This window comes from Lissotriton vulgaris, chromosome 2_1, assembly GCF_964263255.1.
Source record: "Lissotriton vulgaris chromosome 2_1, aLisVul1.2, whole genome shotgun sequence".
In the NCBI taxonomy this organism is placed as follows: Eukaryota; Metazoa; Chordata; class Amphibia; order Caudata; family Salamandridae; genus Lissotriton; species Lissotriton vulgaris.
The window spans coordinates 2,097,921,964-2,097,946,295 of NC_141687.1; the positions used below are offsets into that span (position 1 = coordinate 2,097,921,964).

General features: G+C 43.6%; 1 protein-coding gene across 1 annotated transcript in view; it reads right to left on the bottom strand.

Moving 5' to 3' along the window:
- RSL24D1 (ribosomal L24 domain containing 1) overlaps positions 1-23,632 on the bottom strand; it is an 85,555-nt gene extending 61,923 nt beyond the window's left edge. Inside the window, exons 1-2 of the mRNA XM_086958320.1 lie at positions 23,469-23,632; positions 8,156-8,269 (exon numbers count right to left, since the gene is read on the bottom strand). Of these exons, the coding sequence (XP_086814446.1) occupies positions 8,156-8,269; positions 23,469-23,549 (195 nt within the window). The 5' untranslated portion in view covers positions 23,550-23,632. The remainder of the gene's footprint in view (positions 1-8,155; positions 8,270-23,468) is intronic.
- Between the last annotated feature and the right edge of the window lie 700 nt (positions 23,633-24,332).

Consider the following 24,332-nt stretch of genomic DNA (forward strand, 5'->3'; position numbering starts at 1 on the left):
CGCCCTCATGGCCATGAGGAACGCCTCGATCTCCTCAGGCGTCGCACCATGCCCAGGGACCGGAGGGTATGAGGCAGGCCGCGCCGGCGACTCTCGCGGAGCCGCGGGGTTGGGGTCACCCGAGCCCCCGGCCGCATCGCGCGAGCGTCGGGGGGAGTCGGGGGTACGATGACGACGCCCCGACTTCTTGTGCTTCCTACCTGACGAGCCTGACGAGTGGTGTCGACTTCCGGAGCGCCCGGCGCGGCTCCGCGACCGCTCCCTCGAACGCTCTCTCGACCTCCGGCCGGACCGGGACCGCTCCCGGTCCCGACGTGGGGCCGACACCCGGAGCTCCAGTAGCTTGCGGGACCGCTCCCGCCTAGCCTTGTTGGTAAGGGCCCGGCAGTCGACGCAGGAGTCCACGTCGTGGTCGGGGCCCAGACACCGGAGACAGAGGCGGTGATGGTCTGTGACCGACATCGTGCGCTCACAGTCATCGCAATTCTTAAATCCAGGCATCCTATCAGGCACAATAGAGAAAAAAACAATCGAAAAACTTGGTCAAAGACCGGAGTACTGCTCTTCAGATCTGCGTCCACTGGCGCGGAAAAAAGAAGAACTGACGTCAGCGCGCGGAGGCGGCGTCTATGTACTCCAGCGACGTCATCACGGCGCACGACGCCGACGACGGACGCGGAGCCGCAGGGGACGCCTGCAGACGACGCTTACCGACGCGCAGGGGTACTGCTACGCAAAAGTTTCCGGATCCAGACTGACGCCTGGGGATATTCTAAGGTAAGGAATCTAACACTAACGTGTTTCTTTCGATTCCCTCTTTTCTATGAATTATGCACTATGTATGTATTATTTGAAACTTGTTTGTTCCTTGTAAAACTGTACAAATAATGTCGGGTATAGTCATTTTCCATGTGTATATGTGGTGCTTACGAATTTATATGTACTTTTTTTATGTCTGTATTCTTAATGTCATGGGCCATCCTGCTTAATAGCACAATGATATGGACTTGTTTGTATGTTATGTTTCTGTCTTACAATGGTTATATATATATATATATATATATATATATATATATATATATATATATATATATATATATATATATATATATATGTGTGTATTCATGTCAATTCTTTATAATCATTTTTACAGCCCTGACGAAGTTCCCGTGCCACAAGGGGGAACGAAACGCGTTGGCTGTGTTGTTGTTCATAAAGAAACTCCATAAAAAGAAGAACCTTCAATGAAATTATACTCTCCTGATTTGATTGTGTAGTGCACCTTCCTTTCTGTTCTTAATTTCTTGGTTTAATCGCACCCTCTAGCAGCAGGTGCTGGAAGTTGTTGCACTCAAAACTCTTATTTGTGAAACTACATGCTGTGATCGTGCATGACCTGGGTCTGCTGCTGTATTCTTTGGTTTTGGTTGATAGCCCCTTATGATGCACAGGCTGGCCTGACAGTCCGCACGAATACAGAGGACACTTGTATTATTAGGGATGCAGAGCCTAATAAGGATGTTTTAAACTTACCCCCTGCTTCTTGTCCATATGTTTTAATTCTTGCAGGGGTACCCCCATTAAAGAAAAACAAATCAGAATCCTGGGACCAATTACGGAACAAATGCATGGTTTGGTTGGCGAAATATAAGGGGTACAGGAGATCTGATATAGAGGAAATTATAATGGCACGAAGGGTGGGACCAGCAGAAAAACCATAAGGGGGGATTGTATTGTCATCAATTTGTCGCATCGGTACTGTTAGATCTATTGCCCTTTACCCACAAATATTTGTGTATTACCCCTTGGGTACTATTATAGACCACCGCGTACACAATGCCCATTCAGTAGTCCACCATTCCAGCTGACAAACAGGTTTACTGTCATTTCCAACTTAGATACCGTTGATTGACCTTTTTCCCAACCAATTGACTCTGTTCCTACTGATCCTATGGAGATCCCTATAACTAATATTGACAATGGGATGGAAATCATCACACTTGACTATCACTTTGATCCATCCTTATTACGGGTGCTGAGCTGGAATGTGGCCGGTTTGGCTTCTAAATTAGATATTGAAGAATGGGTCAATATGGTTAATCAATTTGATATTCTTATGCTCCAGGAGACTTGGGCAACTAATGAGTTATATATTGAAGGATATGAGTGTTTTAATATTATAGCTCCATACCCTAAGAATGGCAGACCTTCAGGCGGTTTATCGATTTGGGTTAGTATTAGTTCAGGTGGCAGAGTAATCCCCACTAACAATGCTAACTTCCAAGCATAGATTTAGACATGGGGCATCTCTATCTGTTTTATTAATTTTTATAATAATGATTTTTTAACTTCACCCAATGTCAATTTTGTTAATCTTTTTAATTTTATTTCGGGATTGTATAACTTGCTGGAAAAATATTTCCCAGTAGGGATATGTCTGGGTGGTGACTAACGCCAAAATAGAAGTTGGAAATACTGTAAGCCCCACCAAACACATCCCAGTTAAACCTTGCAAGGGAGGTTACGAATTAATATCCTATTTATCGAATAGTAGTTTTTTTTTAAATGTCATGGATATCGCAGCCATTAATAATGGGAATAATTTAGTACCAACTTATAGAGGCTCCGGACGAGCGTCAATTATAGATTATGTTTTTATATCTACTCAGTTGGAAGATCATTTAGTTATCGGCAGAGGTCAGGGCTTCATCTTTTGGGGACCACAATCCTATTTTGGTTTCTCTTAGGGCAGCCCCTAGACCCAAAATTAGAAAGGAGCTAGGGTCTGGTAATTTAGTAACCTTCACCGATAATTTGAGTTAAATGGCAGGGTATGGACTGCACGAAGGTGTTCCAACAGATGGTAAAAACGTATCCATCACTTTGTGAGACTTGTTTGACATTTGCAGATCCCAACCCAGGGGTAGTACCTGCTTTTACTTTACTATGTGCAGGCATTAAAGAAATAATTTCTAGACCCATAGCCATATCCAAATCTGACCCTAGGTGGTTTGATAGTATTTGCTCCCAGGTCAATAGGGAGTTGTTGCCCTAACAGCTTCCCCAAGAGACCCTGACCTAATCAGAGTATTAAGGCATACCTATAAAAGTGAAGTAAAGCATAGGCGGAATGTAGTTTTTAAAGAGCATTGGAGTAACATGGCTTGTGCTGCCAAGCTTAATAATACAAATGGTTTCTGGTCAGCCACTAAGTCACTTAGAGTGTTTGGCACTGTTTCTACCACGTTAAGCTGCAATATTACAAGCGAAGCGTGGGCAGCACACTTTTCACAGATATATGCCTCCTCATCTCAATTTGATGACATCCTTGATAATTATAATACTGTTGAAATTCCAATTTCTCTGACAGAAGTTGAGGATGCAATAGACCAAAGCTTGGGAAATAAAGATCTGGGTCCGGCCGGACTTCCAATAGACCTTATAAAATCTAAACCAGAGTTTTGGGCGTCATTGCTACTTAATGTTTTTAACAATTTAACAAATGCAAAGATTCCAAATACCTGGTCCATATCTATAAGCGTCCCCATTTTTAAAAAGGGAGATAGATCTAAACCAATCTGCTAAGGGGCCAATCTCCTTAATAGACAACACTCAAGATATTGGGGAGAGTTTTATTTAATAAAATCAGAACCTGGGCAGAGAATGCAAACATATAAAATAAATGTCAGTTGGGTTTTCAAAGTCATCTTGGATCAGTGGAACAGTGTCTGAACCTAAACTTAATCATAGGGAAATATACCATCGCTCGACACAGTCCCCTCTATCTCGCATTTTTTGGACCTCACATCCGCTTTCGATTTTGTTAAATCGATCCAGGCTCTGGCAATGTCTTTTAGATTACGGGTTGGACAAGGATATGGTGTGTTTTCTAGTGTATCTACACAGGGACCTTAGGGCACAGGTGAGAATAAGTAAGGATGGGGTTGTTCAGGGGACATAGTAGTAGGTAGAGGCATTAGACAAGGGTGCGTCCTCTCCCCACTTTTATTTATTTTATATATTAATGATTTACATAACGTCCTGTCTAACCAAATAACAGACGTCCCAATAATTAATGGAAATAAAATTGCCCTCCCTACTATACGCGGATGACGCTGTTTTAATGGGGCGCACGCCCAATGCCCTGCGAATTTTAGTAGGGGGTTTGTAGCTTTTATGAGTAGTTTGTATCTTTGTACAAATTTTAAGAAATCGTTTTTTGTGTGTTGTGGCCCTAAAAAATGTTCCATCACTACTATTAATTTGGGCACAGATTCCTTGCTTTGCACTCGCACTTTTCCATATTTAGGTTTACAATTCTCAGATAATGGGTCCTGGACACTGCATCTAGCATATGGGCGAACCAAATTTTTAAAAGCAATAAACTCAGTTACTAGCCTCCTCCAACCAAAAAGAATAGAGGTGCTACTATCCGTACTTAAAATCTATAGGACACAATGTGTACCAGTCATGACTTATGGGGCTGAAATTTGGGGCTACATAAACTCGAAAAGTGCCCAAGGAGAAGAAAATAGATTTTGTAGGAGAATTTTAGGCCTACCGATTTCCTCATCTGCTTTTATTTGTCATAAAGAGTTAAGTTTACCCTATTTGGAGGACTACATTAGATCCCGCCCTATCTTGTTTTGGTTAAAAGTTTGGCAAAATCTAGCTGCCACATTAACAAGGGAAATTCTGGCCGATGGCCTAAAATGGGACAGGGGCGGCGAAATACCGTGGATTGCGGAAGTACGGGCGAATCTGATAGCTGTTAACCTCAGTCATATTTTCTATAACCCCGACCAACTAGATAGTATTAATGGAAAGACTATCCGTAAAATATTATACAAACCTTACGGGGATTTAAGACATGCCAAGGAGTCTATTAAAGTATCCGTGGGACAATACATACCAATGGCTGAAGAAGGAGGCTCTCAATCTCGCTTACCTGCCAGTAATCTATTAAAAGATATTACTCGCTGGGAACGAAGCCTTCTTTTTCGCCTTAGATCAGGGACAATAAAATATTTGTTGCGTTTCGCCTTAGGATATCAATGTAATATTGATGACCTGGCCTGCCCATGTGGCAATATATGTAAACAGTCCATGCTGCATTTCTGATTTTCTGCTTTTTTATCAAAAATATAGTATGCAGTTATTGATACCGTTTTTTAGGTCAAAGGGGATAACGGACTTTTGCTTATAAAACAATCCTGCAGGTTAATAACGATGATTTAACATATCGGGTAGGCACTTTCTTGAAAATGGCTATTCGCTCACGCTCTTCTATGAACCCATGAATGCTGGACTAGATTGCACCTTATATATGCCTTTTGATGGTATCCCTAAATGGGGGAATATGCTACACAACTAATATAAGGGTGCACAGAGTTGAGTTTACAATTCTCTATTTATTAACTTACCCATTTCTTGCACATTTGTACATTGCACTTTCGCACACCAGTATAGAAGTTGCAACTGACTATGTGTTTTTGCAGTATGCACATTGCACTTTAGAATTGAAGCTGCAAATGACTACCGTATGTGATCTATTAATTTGTGTTCTCTTTGCTTATTTGCACATTGTATTTTTGGCACTTTAGTATTGAAGTTTGCAATTGGCTAAATGATCCATTAATTTGTTAGCCCCCTGCATATTTGCAAATTGCACTCTTGCACTTTAGTATTGAAGTTTTCAATTGGCTAAATGATCCATTAATTTGTTAGCCCCCTGCATATTTGCACATTGCACTCTTGCACTTTAGTATTGAAGTTTTCAATTGGCTAAATGATCCATTAATTTGTTAGCCCCCTGCATATTTGCACATTGCACTCTTGCACTTTAGTATCTAAGTTGCAATTGGCTATGCGTGATATCCTTGTAACATTTTATTGACAACTGCTTTAAAATTTTAATGATTAAGGTCTATGCAACTGACAACGGATATGTCAAATGATACGCTTGTAATATAGTCAATGTTTAGTTGCAATCTTATTTATTAACAAGGGGCATTGTGAAATGTATGTACTTTTATGGATATTATTTATCTGAATAAAGGTCAAGATTCGATTCGATACTACCACAAAATGTGGCATGTTCTGCTACATAATTTACCTTTTGCAGAGCATAATTTAGTGAACACTGCTTAATAATTTGGTCCTCTCCTCCTGCACAATTTCAGTTACCTCGAGTATAGAAAATCCAATGGCACTGAGCTGATCAATTACTTATTTACATAAACAGGTTGATTGTTATCTAGTATCTGAACGTACCGCCATGCAACTCAATGCTGGTATAATTCTATAAAAACCGATGTCTGATTACTGTTTGGGGTTTGTTTTGGTTAATCTTGGTTTAATATATTCTTCACGACTGTAAGTGTAGGAGTACCTTACTGGAAATGTGAAGTTTAAAAAAGGAAACAGATTGGCCTTTGGCAATGGAGGCTCCTGGTTCACCTAATTGCACGTTGAGCAAAAACGCAAAGCGAAAAAACGTACATTTCCTCATGTTTAAATTGACTTTTAAAAGTAGAAAATGTAGACTGAACTCCAAAAGAAGCCTGTGAAGCAATCAAACAACAGGCTCCCTTTAATAAATCACTTAAATTGAGAAGCTTGTGGATGTAATGCAGTTTTTATCAAATTTTTCGAGACTTAATGTTGACTTCAGCAGTTTTGATCGATGCTGCTCTTAAAAAAAACTGCATTTTACAAGCAGTGCACATTCAAATGGAGGAGAATGATAGGCGTCATCTAAGAAAAAACAACTGTTTAGCGAAATATTGTTGTTAAATAAATAACAATACTGTTTTAACAGGCCGGGCAGAGCCTGGGATCATTTGAATCCTCCCTGGAGATAAAGTTTATTGTCAGCCTTAGGGGCAAACGCACACTTGGTGTCTAAATCAATTTATAACAAGCATTTCTTGCCATTAATCTTGGCAAATTAGTTCCTAAGCAGAGGAGCAGCCTGTGGCTAATTGTTTTTTTAATCCAGAGCTTCACAATACAGGGGGTATATCCTAACAGACAAAAAAACAAGAAGCCAGAAGCCATCTTAAAGAAGCTGGTTTCAATATTCAATTGTAGTAAGCCTGCATTGTGGCAACCAGGTTATTGAATGAGTGAATATAAAATAGGGCAAGGATTGTGTCCTCGTATTTTTTGCTGGAACTATAACGGAGTAGTTGTTTGCCACACTTTTACAGCACTTTGAGCTCTCACCACCATCGGGGAAGGGAGTGAGTTAACAGTCTGTATTGCGACAGCTGTGGGTTTTATTTGGAGGAACACAGAAGCCATTTTGATAAGGTGCATTGGTGTAATGAAACCAACCCAATTTTTATCACAAAAAAAGTGTAAGGAACATTTGTAAAAAAAAAAATCATAATATTGGCCAAGTCATTTTTTCCCCAATAAAATAATTTATTTTGCATGTTCAGTTTTTCACAAATAAGTGGCTGTTTGAAAAAGAATACCGGCAAAAACTATAGAGCATATGCATACTTACATCATACTACAAGTAAGCTTTTGTTAATGAAATGGAATGTATTGCATATAGCGAGGTAATTCTTCCTTTCAAGATGGTTACTGCATTCAACACAGTCCCTGCCAGCGGTTGCTCCACAAAACAATGCACTGCTGTTGAAGCACTACCTAGCAGACCGAACAACACTTCTAATAGCCGGGGTATGAAAAGAGACAGCGACATTCCTCCTACCGAAGCAAGATTTGAATGACACGGTCTTCAAGCAATTGGTAAATGGGGCTGACCTGAAGCAGTCACTGGCTAACGGGGGTTAGACTCTACACCGTGCAATGTACATGAGGTCAATGCCTCATAAATCTAAAAGAATGAACTAGCTGCGAAAAGACACCGAATATCTGCCATGTATGGGGAATGTAGTTCTTAGTAAAATGCCTGCCATTGTTCATTTGAGTTACAGTTTGGGGAGCATTAGAGACACATGTAGGATTTGACATTATAAAAAACGAGCATGTTAATACCAGAAAACAGAAAAAAACAAAGGAGCTGCTAGGTTTATTCCTAGATCATTGTTTTAATCCAACACTGAACCAGAAATTGCTGGTTACAATAAAAATCTAAAGACATTTGATATTTATTTCAAAAAGAACAATTTTGGGTTCTCACCACAGTCAACTCCTTGCCAGAAGCTTTTCGGAAGGCCTTGGTCCATCTCACCTTCCTGGGGTTGCGCTTCTTTTTAAAGTTCTTATGGCATTTTGATCTGCAAAACCTGAACATCTGAAAAGGCACACACAAACATTTAAGTTTGGACTTAAACTGCCCTCATAAGAGAGTAATTCAGCATACACATTTTAAGTTTTAACTGTCCTAAAATGATAGACACTTTGCAATGCAAACAGTAGCAACGCATACAGGTGTGGACTATTTAGGTGGATGTATTCTATATCATAATGGTTATATGTCATGTAATATTATTGGATGCACAGACCACACATAGATACCCAACCACTGCAGAGGCACGTATGCACAGACAGCATAAAACAAATGCACATGGAGACACAGCTGGATGCCAGAGGGGTGTAACTCAGGAGTCTGATATCACAGACCAACAGTTCCTACCTCACCTTCTGACTTCTGCCGACCCCCTACAGAACCACTACGGGAAGGCAGGGACCATGACTAGCAATTTCTACAATTTGAACCTCAAAACAATACAGGTATAATTAAACAAATACAAAAAATATGAAATTTCATGCATAAGCAAAATAAAGTACAATGCAAAAAGTCAAAGTTTTAATGTTAATGGGTAGTTTGGAGATTTACAAATGTGGTTTCCGTACTTGTGGTAAACGAATGGTGGTATAACTCCCCTACGGACCTGGCATATGCAATTGAGCATGCAGCAATGAACCTCTTTCCTCCTCAAACCCTTCCTGGAAAAGGTTGGGCACACTGGCTACCACTTAGAGCAAGTGTCTTCATGGTGAAGGACATGCAACATCACTTACTGGGATGTTTCAGGGTCACAGGTCACACCAGGTCACTTCTTGTGATGTAAGGAAGTTCAAAGGGTTTGTGGATGTCATTTCCACCACCCCTGCATACTGGTGAATTGACATCCATACAGAGGGTGGAGGTGGGGTGGGGGGGGAGTGGTTATCGTTTTGCGTTTCCACACTGATGTATAGAATCTCACCGTCATAAAATAGCAACCCTAAGCCTGTATAACGTTCTTTTTCTGCTTCTTAGATCATTCACAAAAGTATCGCTGTGTGTTACCACAATGCTGCTTCCGCAGACCGCTCCCAGCAGATCTACATCCCCGATTCCTAAAATGCACCAATTGCCTCCCGAGTCCAAAGCAGCTATCCTGTATTCAGGAAGAGTCTCTGGAATTAAAGTGTAGCCACGCAGGGCAGAAGGCTGCCAGGGAAGACCGGGAGAGAATGGATTAACTGCCACACAGAGGTCAAGCTGCCATTCACGAGCCTCTAGCACACAGTTGTACGCCCCAAAAAAAAAAACCAAGCATTTACAATGCAATAGGTCTCGCATTATTAAAGTTTGAGCTATTGGCATTGTAAATGACAATGCCTTTTATTCATTTGTTTTTAAAACCTGCAATCGGTGCATAAACACGCACTTTGAACATATAGTCCTTCCTTAAGATGAGCAAGGCTGGCAGTAAAAGAGACTGCCAGCCTTGCTTCTCATAAGCATGGACTAGAAGTACAAAGTGCTTGTTTACGCACCAATGCAAATGAATAAAAGGCATTGTAATTTACAATGCCATTAGCTCAAACTTTAATAATGCAAGACCTATTGCATTGCTCTAACCATAAGGCTACATCCTCTCCCCTTGAAAATCGAAAAGTTTGCACCTTAACCTGCTTTGCTTACTGTACAGAACTAGAATGACAGTGGTTTACCAACGTCCACTAGGCCACAAGAATTTACGCGTATGAAAATCTTGGGAAAAAACAAACATTTTCACAACAAATATCTCAGGCCTACTGCCTTTAACATAACTTTACATAAACAGATCCGGCACACAGCCAAGATCACTGGCTTGAGACCATAAGCAACAATGTCCTGCTACTCAAGGCAACCAACATGTATGTGGGTGACGCCTAAGCCCCTTTCAACAGTTGTTATGAAATCTGTTTTTTACGTTGACTACAAAAGGTCACTCGACAGCTGCATTAGGAGCAAGAGCTAAAAAGTTTTGAAACTGCGATGAAAAAGTATATTGCAATGTGGTAAATAATGACCTGGTGGGGCACAGAGGGAGGTGGAGAAAGGAAGAACTCAGTGCAAGGGCCGATACTTAAGTTTGTAGGAGGGAGCGAGAAAACGAGAGCAAGAAATACAGAAGGAAAAACATAAAGAACTAGTTTTAAATGCGTGCATGCTGTTTGCGAGGAGCAAATTTAAAATACAAAACACGTGTGCAATGTTATCAAGTGGATTCTTGACGTAAAAACAGTGTTCAGTAAGTGTCAAATACTGACCAAAGACAAATACTGCAGCTTTCACATAGGACATGCAAAAGAATTGTCAATGGCAACGGGCGCCGACTAGCAGGAAATGCAGCAGGAGGTGGTGCGGGACAGCACGCAGCGTCCCAAAAAAATAAATAAATAAATACCGCCTTCGGGTAAAGTCCGCGCTATATAAAAATGCATAAATAACTAACTAAATACATACCGCAATCACCGCCATCACTCTGCCGGCCTGCGACCAGGAAGTCAGGCAGGCCGGCGCGACAACAGGAAACAGGAAGTAGGGGGGCGGGAGCCTACCCCGCCTCTCACGGAAGAGCCGCGATTGGACGGAGCCGCCGTGTTTGGAGCACCGGAGCAGGCAGGAGCCTACCCTGCGCCCCGGTGCCGAAGGAGGGAAGAAGAGTCCTGCTGCCGGGCCCTGCAGCTGAGGAGAGCCGCCGCACGAAGGAAGCCGGTGAGTGCGTTGCCGAACGGGGGAGCGGCGAGGGGGGAGGGGAGCGGGGGAAAAGCATGTGCGCGCGCGAGTGCGGGCGGGCGGGCTTTGTATGTATGTGTGTGTGCGTGCGTGTGACTGTGGGGGAGGGGGGTGTGTGTGTGTGAGCGAGTGTCTGTGTGTCTGTATGTGTGTGCCTGGGTGTGCATGCGCTCGCCTGTGTGTGCGTGCGTGCGTGCATGCAGAGGGGTGGGGGCTGCCTGCCTGCGTCTGTAAAAGCAAGGGCTGTGAGTTACTCTGCGCATGCGCGGGGGCAAGCCTGTTCATTCCAAGCCAGCCTCGGGAAAAACGAAAGTAATAAAAAAGCGAAACTGACACTGCCACTGCAGACAATGCTGCGCGCTCCCGAGGTGAAATCCGAGACTGAAAAAGCTCGTAACACTGGTGTCCACTCTCCTAAATACGGATCACATTAGTTGTCGAGCTGACAGCATTCATGCTTCGCATGAATGCTAACGTCAGCTCGACCTAAAAAGAATAGTCAAATGGGTCTATTTCTTCAGCTGCATCCCAAGGAGGAGGCGCTGCTGCGTGAGGTTTATCATGGGTCTGGGAAAGGGGTCTGTACGTGTGACGGAGACTGAAGGGGAGACGAGCAAGGGTGAGTGGTGAGGAGAAAACGTTGGTACGGGGAAGCAAGTTGGAGGAGGTGAGGAAGAGGGAGGCGGACGGGAGAAAGTGGGAAGGAGGAGATTGAGATGGAGAGGGTGAGAGCAACAATCTGCCGGAAGTGTATGAGCGAAGAAACCTTCTGCAACTCTACCGAGAGTCTCATAGATTGGGTGTAGCCAACAAACAGCCGGTCGACTCCCGGCATCTGCAGGCTGAGGCCCCCCCCCCCCCACGCGGGAGCTACAGCGGGAGCTACAGCGCCGACAGACAGCGGGGGGGGGGGGTTGCAGCCGCCCAGCCCCTTGCGCACTTCCCTTGGGAGTCTCTGCACCCCGCTTGTGCCATGGGGCTGCCCCCCATGGAGTTCAGCGATTCGCACTTGGACAGCCCGGACTTTCGGGACCGCCTCAAGTGTCGCGAGAACGAGCTGGTCCCAAACACCTAGAGTCCAAGTATATCAAAGTGCGTGTGTTAAAAATTACAGATTTAGAGACCAAGAAGACCGTATGCAGAATATGGCACACTCTTGAAAGACCTGGGTTGGGGGGGGGGGAAGAGATTATGGGCGCGCACAAAACTTAACAGCGGTAAAGACTCCACTAGGTTTAAGAGGATGTGACCTCATTTGACCTTTCTCAATCAATTTGTTTATTTAAGTTTGTGAACTCTAATGAGTTCCACAAAAATTGACAAAAAACAGAAATTTACGATTCATCGCATCATAATTTTCTTGATAACAGAATAAAGTGCGATCGAAGGCATGTCTTCACACGAGATGTATGGGATAAGAACGGCACAGTGAAGTTCACACATATAGGAGAAGAATATAATATGGCACTCTCCCAATCTCTTATACTACCAATTCAGGCATGCCAGAGGGGATGAAGGGGGCGGGGGGAGGAGGGGCAGTGAGAGAAGGATCCACCTGATGAAGATGCAATGGCTGAGTCACAATTAGAGAGAATTTAATAGATGTCGATATTACGACTAAAGCAGTTTCATTAAAAGTTTACGACTCGCCTGTATAAAACACAGGGCAATCTAACGCAGTTGTGAATAAATCGGCAGGCAGATGTGGAAAGTTTGGAGGACTATAAGTGGCAGGAGGAACTCCAGCAGCCGCGAGAGGTGGCCATACTGACGCAATTTGGTTTAATTTAAAATCCTTAACAGAATATACTACACAAGGGTACTTCTACATAAGATTAGCAGAGCGGGGAGTGATTGATGCCTGCGGTCAGAAAGGGTCCTTGCTGCATACCATATGGGAGTGTTCGGGATCCACCCGTTCTGAAAGGGCGTTAAAGTTCAGCTGGAGGTGGCATTAGGGGAAACCAATCACATTTCTCGCTCAGCTGACCATGTTGGGGGCATGGGAGTCTTCAGATCACACTTCATCTCAGAAGATATTGGGGAACGTGGGTCTCACCTGGCACAACGAGAGATTCCGCGGAAATGGGGAAGTGTAGTGAGCCCCTGATTACAGGACTTGGCCTAGACGGGAAAAATTGATATACGAGGGGCAGACTGTCGGGAGGAAATTCGAGGTGTGGAGGGGGCTGGATTGTAGGAGAATGAGGGGGTGTGACTGCAGGATGAATTGAGGGCTCTTTCCCGGACGATGGCTGTGGGAGACCTTGATGGGGTAGACAGCTTGGTGATCGAGCGCAATTGGCCTCAACATTGTGTCCCTTAACCCATAGCGTAGGAGTGGGAGGCTATGTTGGTGGAATTGGAAGGGCTTGACTTGGTCCCCTCACAGGCGTTCCTGGTGAGGATTCCCAGGATAAACAGAGCGAGGATGGGCGGCCGCGCTTTTAGTTTTACGGCTGCCGCATTATGGAATACTCTACCTCTGGCTTTGAGAAGTAGCCATGATTTGCTTACGTTTAAGAGAGATCTTAAAACTCACCTGTTCCCTAGAGCAATGTAGCCTAGTCTATTTGACGATTGGATACGGTCTCAGCGCCAGGATACCCTTCTGGGTGACAGCCGCGCTTAACAAGCATTAAATACAATACAGGCGACAGGGTCTCAGTAATCCATCTGATCTAGAGGACTTTACCTGGGCGGGAGTTCCTGCCCATAGGTGCGAGCGGGTGATACTTACTCTCAAGCGAGGCAGATTATCTTCATTGCTAGCCCAGTGGAAGGTACCTTGTTGATGATGTAGCGACCAGGAGAGGGCGGGGGTGTTCTGTTTTGAGACTGTAATTTTGTTTACATATGAATGACCCAAGTTACATAATTTGGGTATGAAATAGACGATGGACGACCAGGGCTTGTGCTTAGTCATTTAACATGTTTGTTTGCAAATGGTATGGGTCGCAGATATTCATCATATGTAATACTGGGATGAAAATCGAAAACTGACTGAGGTTTCTATTTCATTGTATAAGAACATGCTTTCTTTGCAGTCAATAATAAACAGTTAAAAAAAAATAAACATTGTGTCCCTTGACGTGTCTTCTGGTCATGGTGGGAGCAAATGTGGGGGTGGGCGTAACTGCAACTGTTGTGTGAGGTTTAAGGTTTTAAAAATCAATTGATATACTAGCAAAAAGAAAGTATTTAAAACAAATGACAGATTTAACTACTTAAATATCACTATCAACTCTAAGCTCTGCAGTGACATCTTTGAGAATCATAGTCCCAGCAGCTAGGCAGGGGGTAATTGACAGCTAGAGACACCAATTAAGATTACACTATGCATCATCAACTCCAGGTTAACGACAAGAAAAGCGACAGACCGGTCCACTGCGCGATATTGGATAACAAGCTTGTTTACAATTGCGCAAATAAATATCTAAACTTTCCTTACACAGGACTAGAAACACAAGTGCCTTGAAACTGTAGAATGCTTTGGGTTTAAAAGGCAAGAATACTATAAAGGAGCACCCCAAAAACCTCAGATGAGCGTGGCCCACAGCAGTTACCCATTCCCCCCTTTTAAAAACTAAAGAATACCACTTCACCGACCCTGAAAACCAACCTTTACCTATTATACGGGCATCCCCAAGTTAGTGTCCGAAGTCTCACCTCGATCTATACTGTCGCCCTTCGAGAGTACCATCTTTATAACCATATACACAGGAGTCGTACAAATCATTGATGGCCCCTGCCTAAAGGCCGCCAACTCCTGTTCAGACCTTAGCAGTACAACCAGCAGAAGCAGCTTATGTGGCTTCTCCAGAATCAAGTTAGTCAAAGTTGACTAGCAAAACAATACTGATTCAATAACAGACCATGGCCCCGCTCCCCCTTCAACTCTTGTACCAAAGCATCCGTGTATAGACCCATCTAACAGAGTTGCGCACTGCGCTCACACTCCGAATTAAAAACACAGAAAGGAATCATCCACTTCTGCTGCGACAACTACCGAATGGACGACCGTAACTCGAGGAAAATTCACATGCAGTGCCCGGCACCTTCTAGAAACAGGTACTACTAGACGCTAGTATCAGTGCTGCCCGACTCCATCCCAATCACGCCCGCATTCTGTCCATAATAAAACACCCTCTCCCAATGAAGAGAAGCTTAACGAATGGATTACATCTTGCCCCAGCAACATTTAGCACATCTCTCATAACTTTAATAGTGAATGGCAGGCCCCTTTAAAGGCTATTAATAACAGATCAGTGTTGTCCAATGTAATGCCACTCATCTCCCTCTCCCCATGGAAGGTATATTTAGCTTTACTGGGATTCGAACAGTTAACTAAAGATCACATCAGAACTAAGGGGCGAGCACTTAGTTTGGCAAGCCAAATAACGTCGCCTTCTACAGCGGCATCACATTTGTGATGTTAACTAATTAATGTAAAAAAAGTGGAAACTACAACAGTATGCTCGTTCCCCCAATACCCATGAAAGACGAGGGTCATCTCGAATTATTGTAATCATTTTATATTGTGCACGTTGATCTGCGTTATCATTACAGCTGCGCTGTAGGTCTCACAGTGGTGTAATGTTGGGAGGACTGACAGTTGGCTGGCGGCAGAGGTGATGGATGCAGGGACGCTCACACATTATTGGATACGTTTCAACAGAGTTAACATGGGCACATCTGTGTACACAATTTCTATGTTAACCGTATTAAACACCCCTTAGACAACTCGCTGCAAACGCATGTACTCTGAAGATCAAGCATGCCCCCTCGCTGTAGGTTCATATATAGTAAAAACCAAATAGGATTCCCAGCTGCAAACTCATGTACCCATATGTCAAGCCATCACATTGGTCCTAATGAAACGTGGTACAGAGGGTGACCTTTCATCCTAAACCACTTGGAGTTACCTGTATCCACGCCAGGCACCGCTTGTTGTACTCTTCGATACTTATGCTTCTTACACGCCCATCAATCCCCACACTGCTTTTTTGTCACAGATGACTGTTGGTCCCCTGCCACTCAGTGCTAACAGGCCCTTTTACCAGCTGCTGCCCATCTCTTAATGATACGCGTTATTCACCAGTCAAGCCTTCCGTGACCCTGTAAACAAATATTTTGCTCGTTAACAGTTCCCAGTGTTCGCTTCATCTGGTTCCCGCTCACATGTATAAAAAGGTAGCTCCTCTACATACCCCTTTATGGATACCCACACCCCAGTAAATAAAAAAGACAGGGCCGGCTCTAGTGCGGTGCGACCAGTTCCACCGCACGGGGCGCTGACTGTAGGAGGCACCATGTTTTCAAGTATAATATGTTTTTACAAGCACTTGCTGCCACGCTCCTTTCCTCCAGCAATTTTCAGGCAGCAACAAAAATCGCAAGATAACTAGAGATTAGTGGACCTGCTGGAGAGAGATCGAAGTTTTCTATGAGCAGTTTTGACTCCTCTAAAGTAACGCAGGTAGAGTTAGCATGCCTGCTGCAAATCACATATACCATGGAAATCACAAAGTGCATATAACGTAGATAGTTTAGTGGCTTTCTGCTTCGGTCAGAGAGACCCATTTGATTCTTGCAGTATATATGTTAAAATCATGATATAGAACAGATCGCTTTAACTGTCATCAGAGAGCTGCATGCAATCTGTAAGGCATAGGTTAGTTATATTTCCCCAACAGTCTTTCATTATCCCAATGTTGTAAAAAAGGTTCACTTGGATAGAAATCAATTCTTATTAGTAAAGGCAACCCCCAGCCAAGGTACAATATTTTTAATTCTCAGTTTATGCTTCTCCAGATCAAGCACTCATACTATACTGTATACCAGTATGGATGGCTTTCAACTCCTACACCTTGTAGTCCTCTCTCTTATGTAACATTTCCTATACAAAGATTTACACATGTACTATTCATCGTCTTGCGTGTACGATGTAAAGTGCTATGACACCATCCACCTATAAGAGTAGCGCTATGAGACATAAGGGACACTGTTAAAGGGTGGTGGCGAGGGAATCCGCGGTGGAGTTCATGGGGGGGGAGGGGCGCAGAAAACATTGTCACACGGGGAGTCACCAGGGATATAGCCGGCCATGATACATAGTCAGCAGTAAAATATGTCTTTTCAGTAATACCCTTTCTCCAAGTGAACATACCCTGGATGCCACAACTTCTACACAAAAGAGCCTTACGGTACCAACATGCGCCTGTGGAAAGATGCTTCCTACTTCTGAACCCATTACTGATGACAGTCACTCACTCGCCACTCGCCGACTGACAGTAGAAGAATACTCTTTACTTCTTAAGCTCTCCTTGCTGTGCTCATTGGTGAAGATCTCTTCCCCGGGAAGAATGGGTTCGGCAAGCAGATTCACCAGAGGGAATGGTTTCCGGCCCAGCATGGACGCCATCCCGGCAGCAGTAGTAGGGACAGGCGGGCTCTCCGGTAGGAGTTCAGGGCAAGAGAAGGCAACAGTTTACCGGGGCCTGAGCTGACTCCACTTATTCAGCTTCAGTTCACCTTTCCTCGGTTGTCACTCACAGGTTGAGCTACCGCTACCGGGTAAAGCTGCGGCTGATAACTGAACAAGGGCGCGCAGCTCGCGCCGACGAGGAAAGGAAGAGGCAGCAAGGGGAAGGGAAGAGAGGAGGGGGCCTGTGCATGCGTTGCCATTGAAGTCAATGCAACGCGTGCACGTTTTTGGCAGCCAAACTGATCGATGGCTAAAGGTCTTTTCCCACAGCAAAGCATGGGTGCTGCTAGGCGAGACCTAAAAAAACAATGGAAAGTGGAGAAAAAATAAAAAGAAAGCCAGGTTGGGTAGGAAGGGGGATAACAGACCAGAAAATAGTATGTGAAGAGGGGGTTTGGGAGGGGAGAGGAGCAATCATAAGAGAGCAACACAGAGAGCAGGGGCAGGCATTTGGTAGGTGAGCAGCACGAGGAAGAGAGCTAGAAAACATGCATTCTCGAGTAGTGCTAAACAAAAAAGTTCACTAAAAGAGCTGTGCACTGATACAAGTCATCAAGACCAGGGGAGGGCCAAATTATGTGGCAGGGTTGACTAAATAATGTGGAGAAAAAAATGCAAATTATGCAGTGTAATGCAGCACATTTTATGATGGTATTATATTGCCATTTTGACACCTGTTAACATTGTCTGGGCATTGGATGTACTTCATTAATACCAGTTTCACATCCTTCATTAATACCAGTTTCACATCCAAATATTAGCAACAGAATGTTAACCAGTCCAGCTTTACAAAGGGCCTTCCACTATGGCAGCACATGTTGCTGTGTTTTTAGTAGCTTTTGAACCGTTTGAGCTAGAAACAAGTCTTATTTTTTGAACTAGGCAGATTATGAAGCTGAAGATGAATTGTGTGGCAAATGCCAGATTTAATTATGCAGCAGCCGCACAATCGTATTATTCCAGTGGCCCCTCCAATAGGCCAATCAAAATATTGGTATATAAGCAAATTGCTAGAGGCGGGACATATACAAACAGAGGATAGAAGTCCATCAAATAAGAAGCAACAAATGAGTGCAAACACAGCCAATGGAAGTAGCAGGTGGGCTCTAAACCCTCTGCATGTTCTTAGTATGGCAGTTAAAAGGTCTTTTGCAATTAGACAGTGGCAGGTGAGCTATAAAAATGGAAAAACAGCAGACAGTGATGGCCTACCGCTAAAATGTTAATGTATATTCTATATGGAAAGTATTAAAGCCAGCAACGCCCCATGAAAAATGTTCACAATACTGAAAGCTCTCAAAACACACAGAAATAATGATGACACAACTGCCTCTTTGGAGAGCTGTAATAAGATAGCAGAATTTTTCGCAGAGAAGGTGAAACAAATATATGACACCTTTCCGGAGGAAGCGAGGCAGGGTATCAGCCTAACCAATGCAAGCCAAACAAACTTTATAGGCGTGATCCAGGAATTAGCAGAACTTAAAGCCACAGCCAAAGGTATAAAGTCTGGCTCACCTCAAGACCCAGCACGACCAGAAATAGTAATGGAGGGAGCAAACTCGATTTTGCCATATATCTCAGAGCTAATCTCCCGCTCCTTCCAGAAGGGGGTGGTCCCCACCAAATGGAAACAGGCGATTGTCAGAACACTGAAAAATAAACCATCAATAAAGAACACTGTGTTAGAAAAATTATACCCAATCTCACTACTTCCATTCGTAGCAGAAATTGCTGAAAAAATAACTAATAAATAACTGGTAGACCACATCAACATGAACGACCTATTACACCCCTCCCAGTCAGGTTTCAGAATGGCCCACTCAACAGAGCCTGCACTACTCCTGGCCACTGAAGCATTGAGAAAACATGCAGACGATGGACAAACGGCTGCACTGATCCCGTTGGATCTCAGTGCGGCGTTTGACACCGTATCACACAAGCTACTCCTCCAAAGACTCAAAGCTTGTGGCATCAGGCGAAGCGTTCCGAGATGGCTGACATAGTTTCTTTCCAGACGGAGCTTTCAAGTGTCACAACAGACACACCTATTGGAGAGTATTCCCTTGTCCCAGGGGATCCTACAGGGTTCAATTTTGAGTCCCACTCTATTCAATCTTTATGTGGGACCACTGGCTGAACAAGTAGAGCAACATAATGTTTTGATCATGTCCTACACAGACGACACGCCGCTGATTGTGCTGCTGTCTCAAAATGAGGATCAGGCTGCAATCAGCTTCTCTAAATGTTTAGAAGAGGTGGCAGACTAGATGTCTAATCACTGCCTCAAACTAAACGGGAGTAAAACAGAGGTAATGATTGTGGGCAAGGCACCAACCATATGGTCATCGGCGTGGTGGCCTGAGTCACTAGGACAACTACCCACTCCTAGAGCAGAAGTAAAAAACATTGGAATGTGGTTTAATGCCGAGTTGACATTCGACAGTCAGATTCGGAAAGTATGGGGTAAATGCTATGGAGCCATGAAAATCCAGAGGAAGATCCTTGATCTTCTACCATCTATGGCCAGGAAAACAATAGTACACGCGGTAATAACCTCCCAATTGGACTATGGGAATGGGTTATACCTTGGCACTACAAAAAAATGGACTGTACAAATTACAGAGAGTGCAAAACGTGGCGGCTTGATTGGTACTTAGTCTACCAAGAAGAGCCAACACGAAGAAAGCACAGATAGGACTACACTGGCTGCCAGTGGAAAAGAGAGTTATGTTTAAGGCAATGTGCCACTGCCATCGCATTCTTTCAAAGAACGGCCCAAGATACCTTCAACCACTGCTAACCCAATAAATCCCAGAACGGAATCTAAGATCCACGGGGAAAGCTCTGGTGAAGGTACCAAGAATATATAGAGGAAGAATGGGGGCTCGCTCCTTCAGATACCTTGCAGCAAAAACATGGAACACCCTACCGATGGCCCTAAGAATAGAGCCATGTGAAATCAGATTGCACAAACAACTAAAGACCTGTTTTTTTGCCATAACAGAATAACGGCTACAACAGTTAGTCGATACTTCCTGGTAGGTAAGCAGACGATAGCACACTTCCTCAGATTCGAGATCCGATGTCTCAGCGCGGGGACACACCGTTGGTGTAACCAAGCGCTCTACAAATGGAAAAATTAAATAAATAAAATAAAGAGTACAGAGGTACTCGCTACATAATTAGTAATGTATGATGAAGCATTTAAAGCAGAGGATGCTACGTGTAGTAGTGATAACAGTGCTCAATATCTAGTAATCACCACTGTCTCCTATAAAATGTAGACAGCAAAGTCTTAGGCAAAATTATAGCAAAGAGAGACCTCTGCTCTTAATGCAAGTTCTGAACGGAAAAACTAAAAAGAGAGGTATGGTAAACTTCATAAGGCACCACCTATGTATATCATACGCAAACTTATAGCTAGAATTGACTGGCTCTTAATCTACACACAAACTACCAGTAAGACCCTATAAAATGTTCAGACCCACCAAGACAACATAAGTTTTCCAAATTAACCATCCAGAATACCACATGCTTGTGGACCTTATATTTCCTCTTAATGACACAAAAGGAACTAAATAGCTGGTGTGAATTGACTGTTAGTAGAATTTGGTCACTCCAAGAGTGTTATGGACGGCGTTAGGAACGCAAACATTTATCCAATAATACATAAGATGACTATCCAGACCCCAAACTCTAATGATCGCCAACATCTCCACGATGAAAGAGGTCAATGATAGAACCAAGGAGACTTTTACATCCCCCTAACAGAAAATCCAATTTTTACTCAACCCCGCACAAAACAACATCGAGAACTGACTATTTCATGCCAACTCTTTAAAATATGTAAGGGTGCAACCGATGTATACAACAAATCGGACTACGCTGCAGGGATGTGGAATTCCTATAGCTCGACGCCCGGGACATATGGTTTGGAGTCAGAGGCAACAAGTTTTGAAGTGCATTTTGTCCTTGGGACAAGTAGGCCCAACCCGCTGCAGCACAAACCCTTTGGCTGCCAGTTTACAGTACCACATTGTGGCTCAGGGAAGGGAATTCTCTACAATTAAGGTAAAGTGTGTGTAATGTGTGTGTTAATGCTGTTCAAACTTTTATATATGGTTCATTAATGCAGAGCCTTTATTATTAGAGTGAGCACTAAAAGTAAATGTTTTAAGCTCAGCCTGCACTACAGACGGTGGTTCCAGTATAAATGTGTACACACATTTTCAAAGTTTAATAATACGAGGCTCTGTATAATGCACCCAGAATGCTCTCTGATTATATGCAAATATTTGCAGAAGCTTGAAAGCAAGAGTGATGATTCTTTGCTTTCAAAATAAAACGTTCACAAAAAAATGCATGTAAGAAAAGGAAACATTTAGCTAAACTACTGTAAGATTTTAGGTACCGTATCTTTGCAGCATCATTTAGTAACATGTTGATGTATGTTAGTATTTCCCAAAAATATTCAGAATGGAATATCACTGTAATCAGTTTAAATATGGAAAACAAGAACAAACCAGCATTGGCAAAGCTAGTGGGTCTGAAATTGGTGGTCAGCCTATTGGTTTTGTCATGGCGTGACTTGTTTAGGCATGGTTTTTGTAAAACCTTAGTGTGGGAGCTGCTGGGTCCTCACCATTCTAACAAGCCATGGCAAAAGCAAAACAAAAAAATGTTGGTCTCAACACACTTTGGCACAGCAGTTCTGGGCACTGAACAAAACTACTTTGTGTGCCAATATGCTGCTTCTAAAAGAGCAAAATACTGTCACTTACAGTGAAGCCAGCTGGTAGACAGACGTAGAGAGATAGAATAAAAAACAAAATGTCATGGTTAACGCCAGGCCTACTTAGAGGCCCAATTAGTCTCAAACGTGCATCCATGGTATATATCCTTGCATTGGGTGCATATGTACAGTTTCCATGAATTCACAAAAGTAGGTCAAGAAATAGTACTCCCAGAAAATATTTGTGAACTGCATTTTAGCATGAGCAAATATGCGCATGTAGATTTGCCTATGTGAAAATCTGAATGTGTTCAAGTTCACTTTTCCTCCAACCACTTTATTCCAAACCCTGGAAGAAGTTTTAAGCCTGCCAGTGTCAGTAGTACATTTCCAACAGTTCTCAGTATGGGAAATGATTAGAGAAGAATTGGTGAAAACCCTTAAAACATGCACGTTACTAGGTTTGCACAGACTAAAAAGGGCATTCCAACCCTGACTATTGCTTACCACTGCCTTCAACCCCAGTATGTAGACCTGCAGAAACATAGCAGCATAAGAGAATTGCTAGTATTCAAACACTACTATGGTATGAACCCTTACATAATCAGAGGGGCTATATCAGAACTAATGAGATTGCTGCGTAATTTGTTGCCGCATTACATTGCACAAAGTGGATTTTGTTACAGGACAAGTAGATGTATTAAGCAGCCTGCCCCATGGACAAGTAGATATTTTATTACATTCCACACCCCTGAGGCTGCTATACACAGATCTCTAACTTTTCCCCAAAAGCAAAACCTTGATAGGATGGATACGTCAAGATTTAATTTACCAGAAGGAAAATGAAAATACAAGAAATGCCAAAGGATTATCTTGGCTTCAACAAAGCATATGTGGAGCGTCCATAATGCATTGAGCAACTGAATGGGCGTCTGTCACTTTCACTACCCCTCGTCATCCCTGGTCCGGCGGGGCAATAAACCAGCCATGAATAGAAAGGAACGTCTGTGCTCCCATATATCTATACTCGCCCAACTAGTACTACTAAGAAAAAGTCGCTTTCCCCAGTTCATACTCACGAACTCCACACACGTTCGAACCCCAACACCAACGTCCCCCGTTTAACATGAACATCTATACGCCCACCCCCTGGCGTGCCCTAAACTCCCAAAACATGACACCTTTCCTCAAGAGAACCTACAACTATCTATGAGCCCGTCATCCCCAAAACGAAGGTGCCATGCCTGCATTTCCTCACCACCACGCCGTCTCACCTTGCAATCGTTCCGAACGAACATCATCCCGTGCCCCGGGTACACTGGGGCGGAGCAGAAGTAACACTTTTCGATACGCATCCCGAGGCTGGAGAGGAGCTACTGCTCCTACACCACGAGCCACCGGAGAAAAGGAAGTGACGTCGAAATGGACGCAGTGATTCTATGGCAGCAGGAAGTGATATGATGTTTATCTGAGGCAGGCGACAACACATGAGCCGACAAGAGAGACCACACGTAGCAGAAGACGAGTGCTGCAGCACAGCGACCTCTGGCGGTACCAGATGGGACAGACACTTACACTGATCAGCCACTCTCCGGTACAACTAGGATTATATCAGCCTTCGGGGGTCCTTTGTGAGCAACCGAAACCAAAACCAATGTTTCTTGATGAAAATCCTGTAGAAAGTTCTCGAGAAAATCACGCACCACCTCGCTGCCAATGTTTTTTTGTTGCAGATTTTATAAAGCACGATGTCGACCCGAAGGTATTGGAGCGCTTTACATAAGCGCCAGTTACGTTACACATTCATTGGGGGGGCGGGGGAGATTAAATGAAATGTTTTGTTCATAATCACAGGAAGATGAGCCGACACCGATGCTCAAGCCTGATTCCCCAGCTCCAAAGTCGGCAGCTCCAGCCGTGAAGCCACATCCTCTCCCCAATGTAACTGGTTTTATGTAACTGTTCCTCTTAACGGGTCGACCTGCGACAAAAAATAGCGCACCAATATGAAAGGCAATCAGAAAGTCATAAATTTAAACATGCATTGTCAAAGCCAATGGGTCTCGCCCATGGGGTCTGGGAGGAGGAATAGTTGTAATGTAACACGGAGGATAGTGTGGGAGGAAGGGAAGGACTAA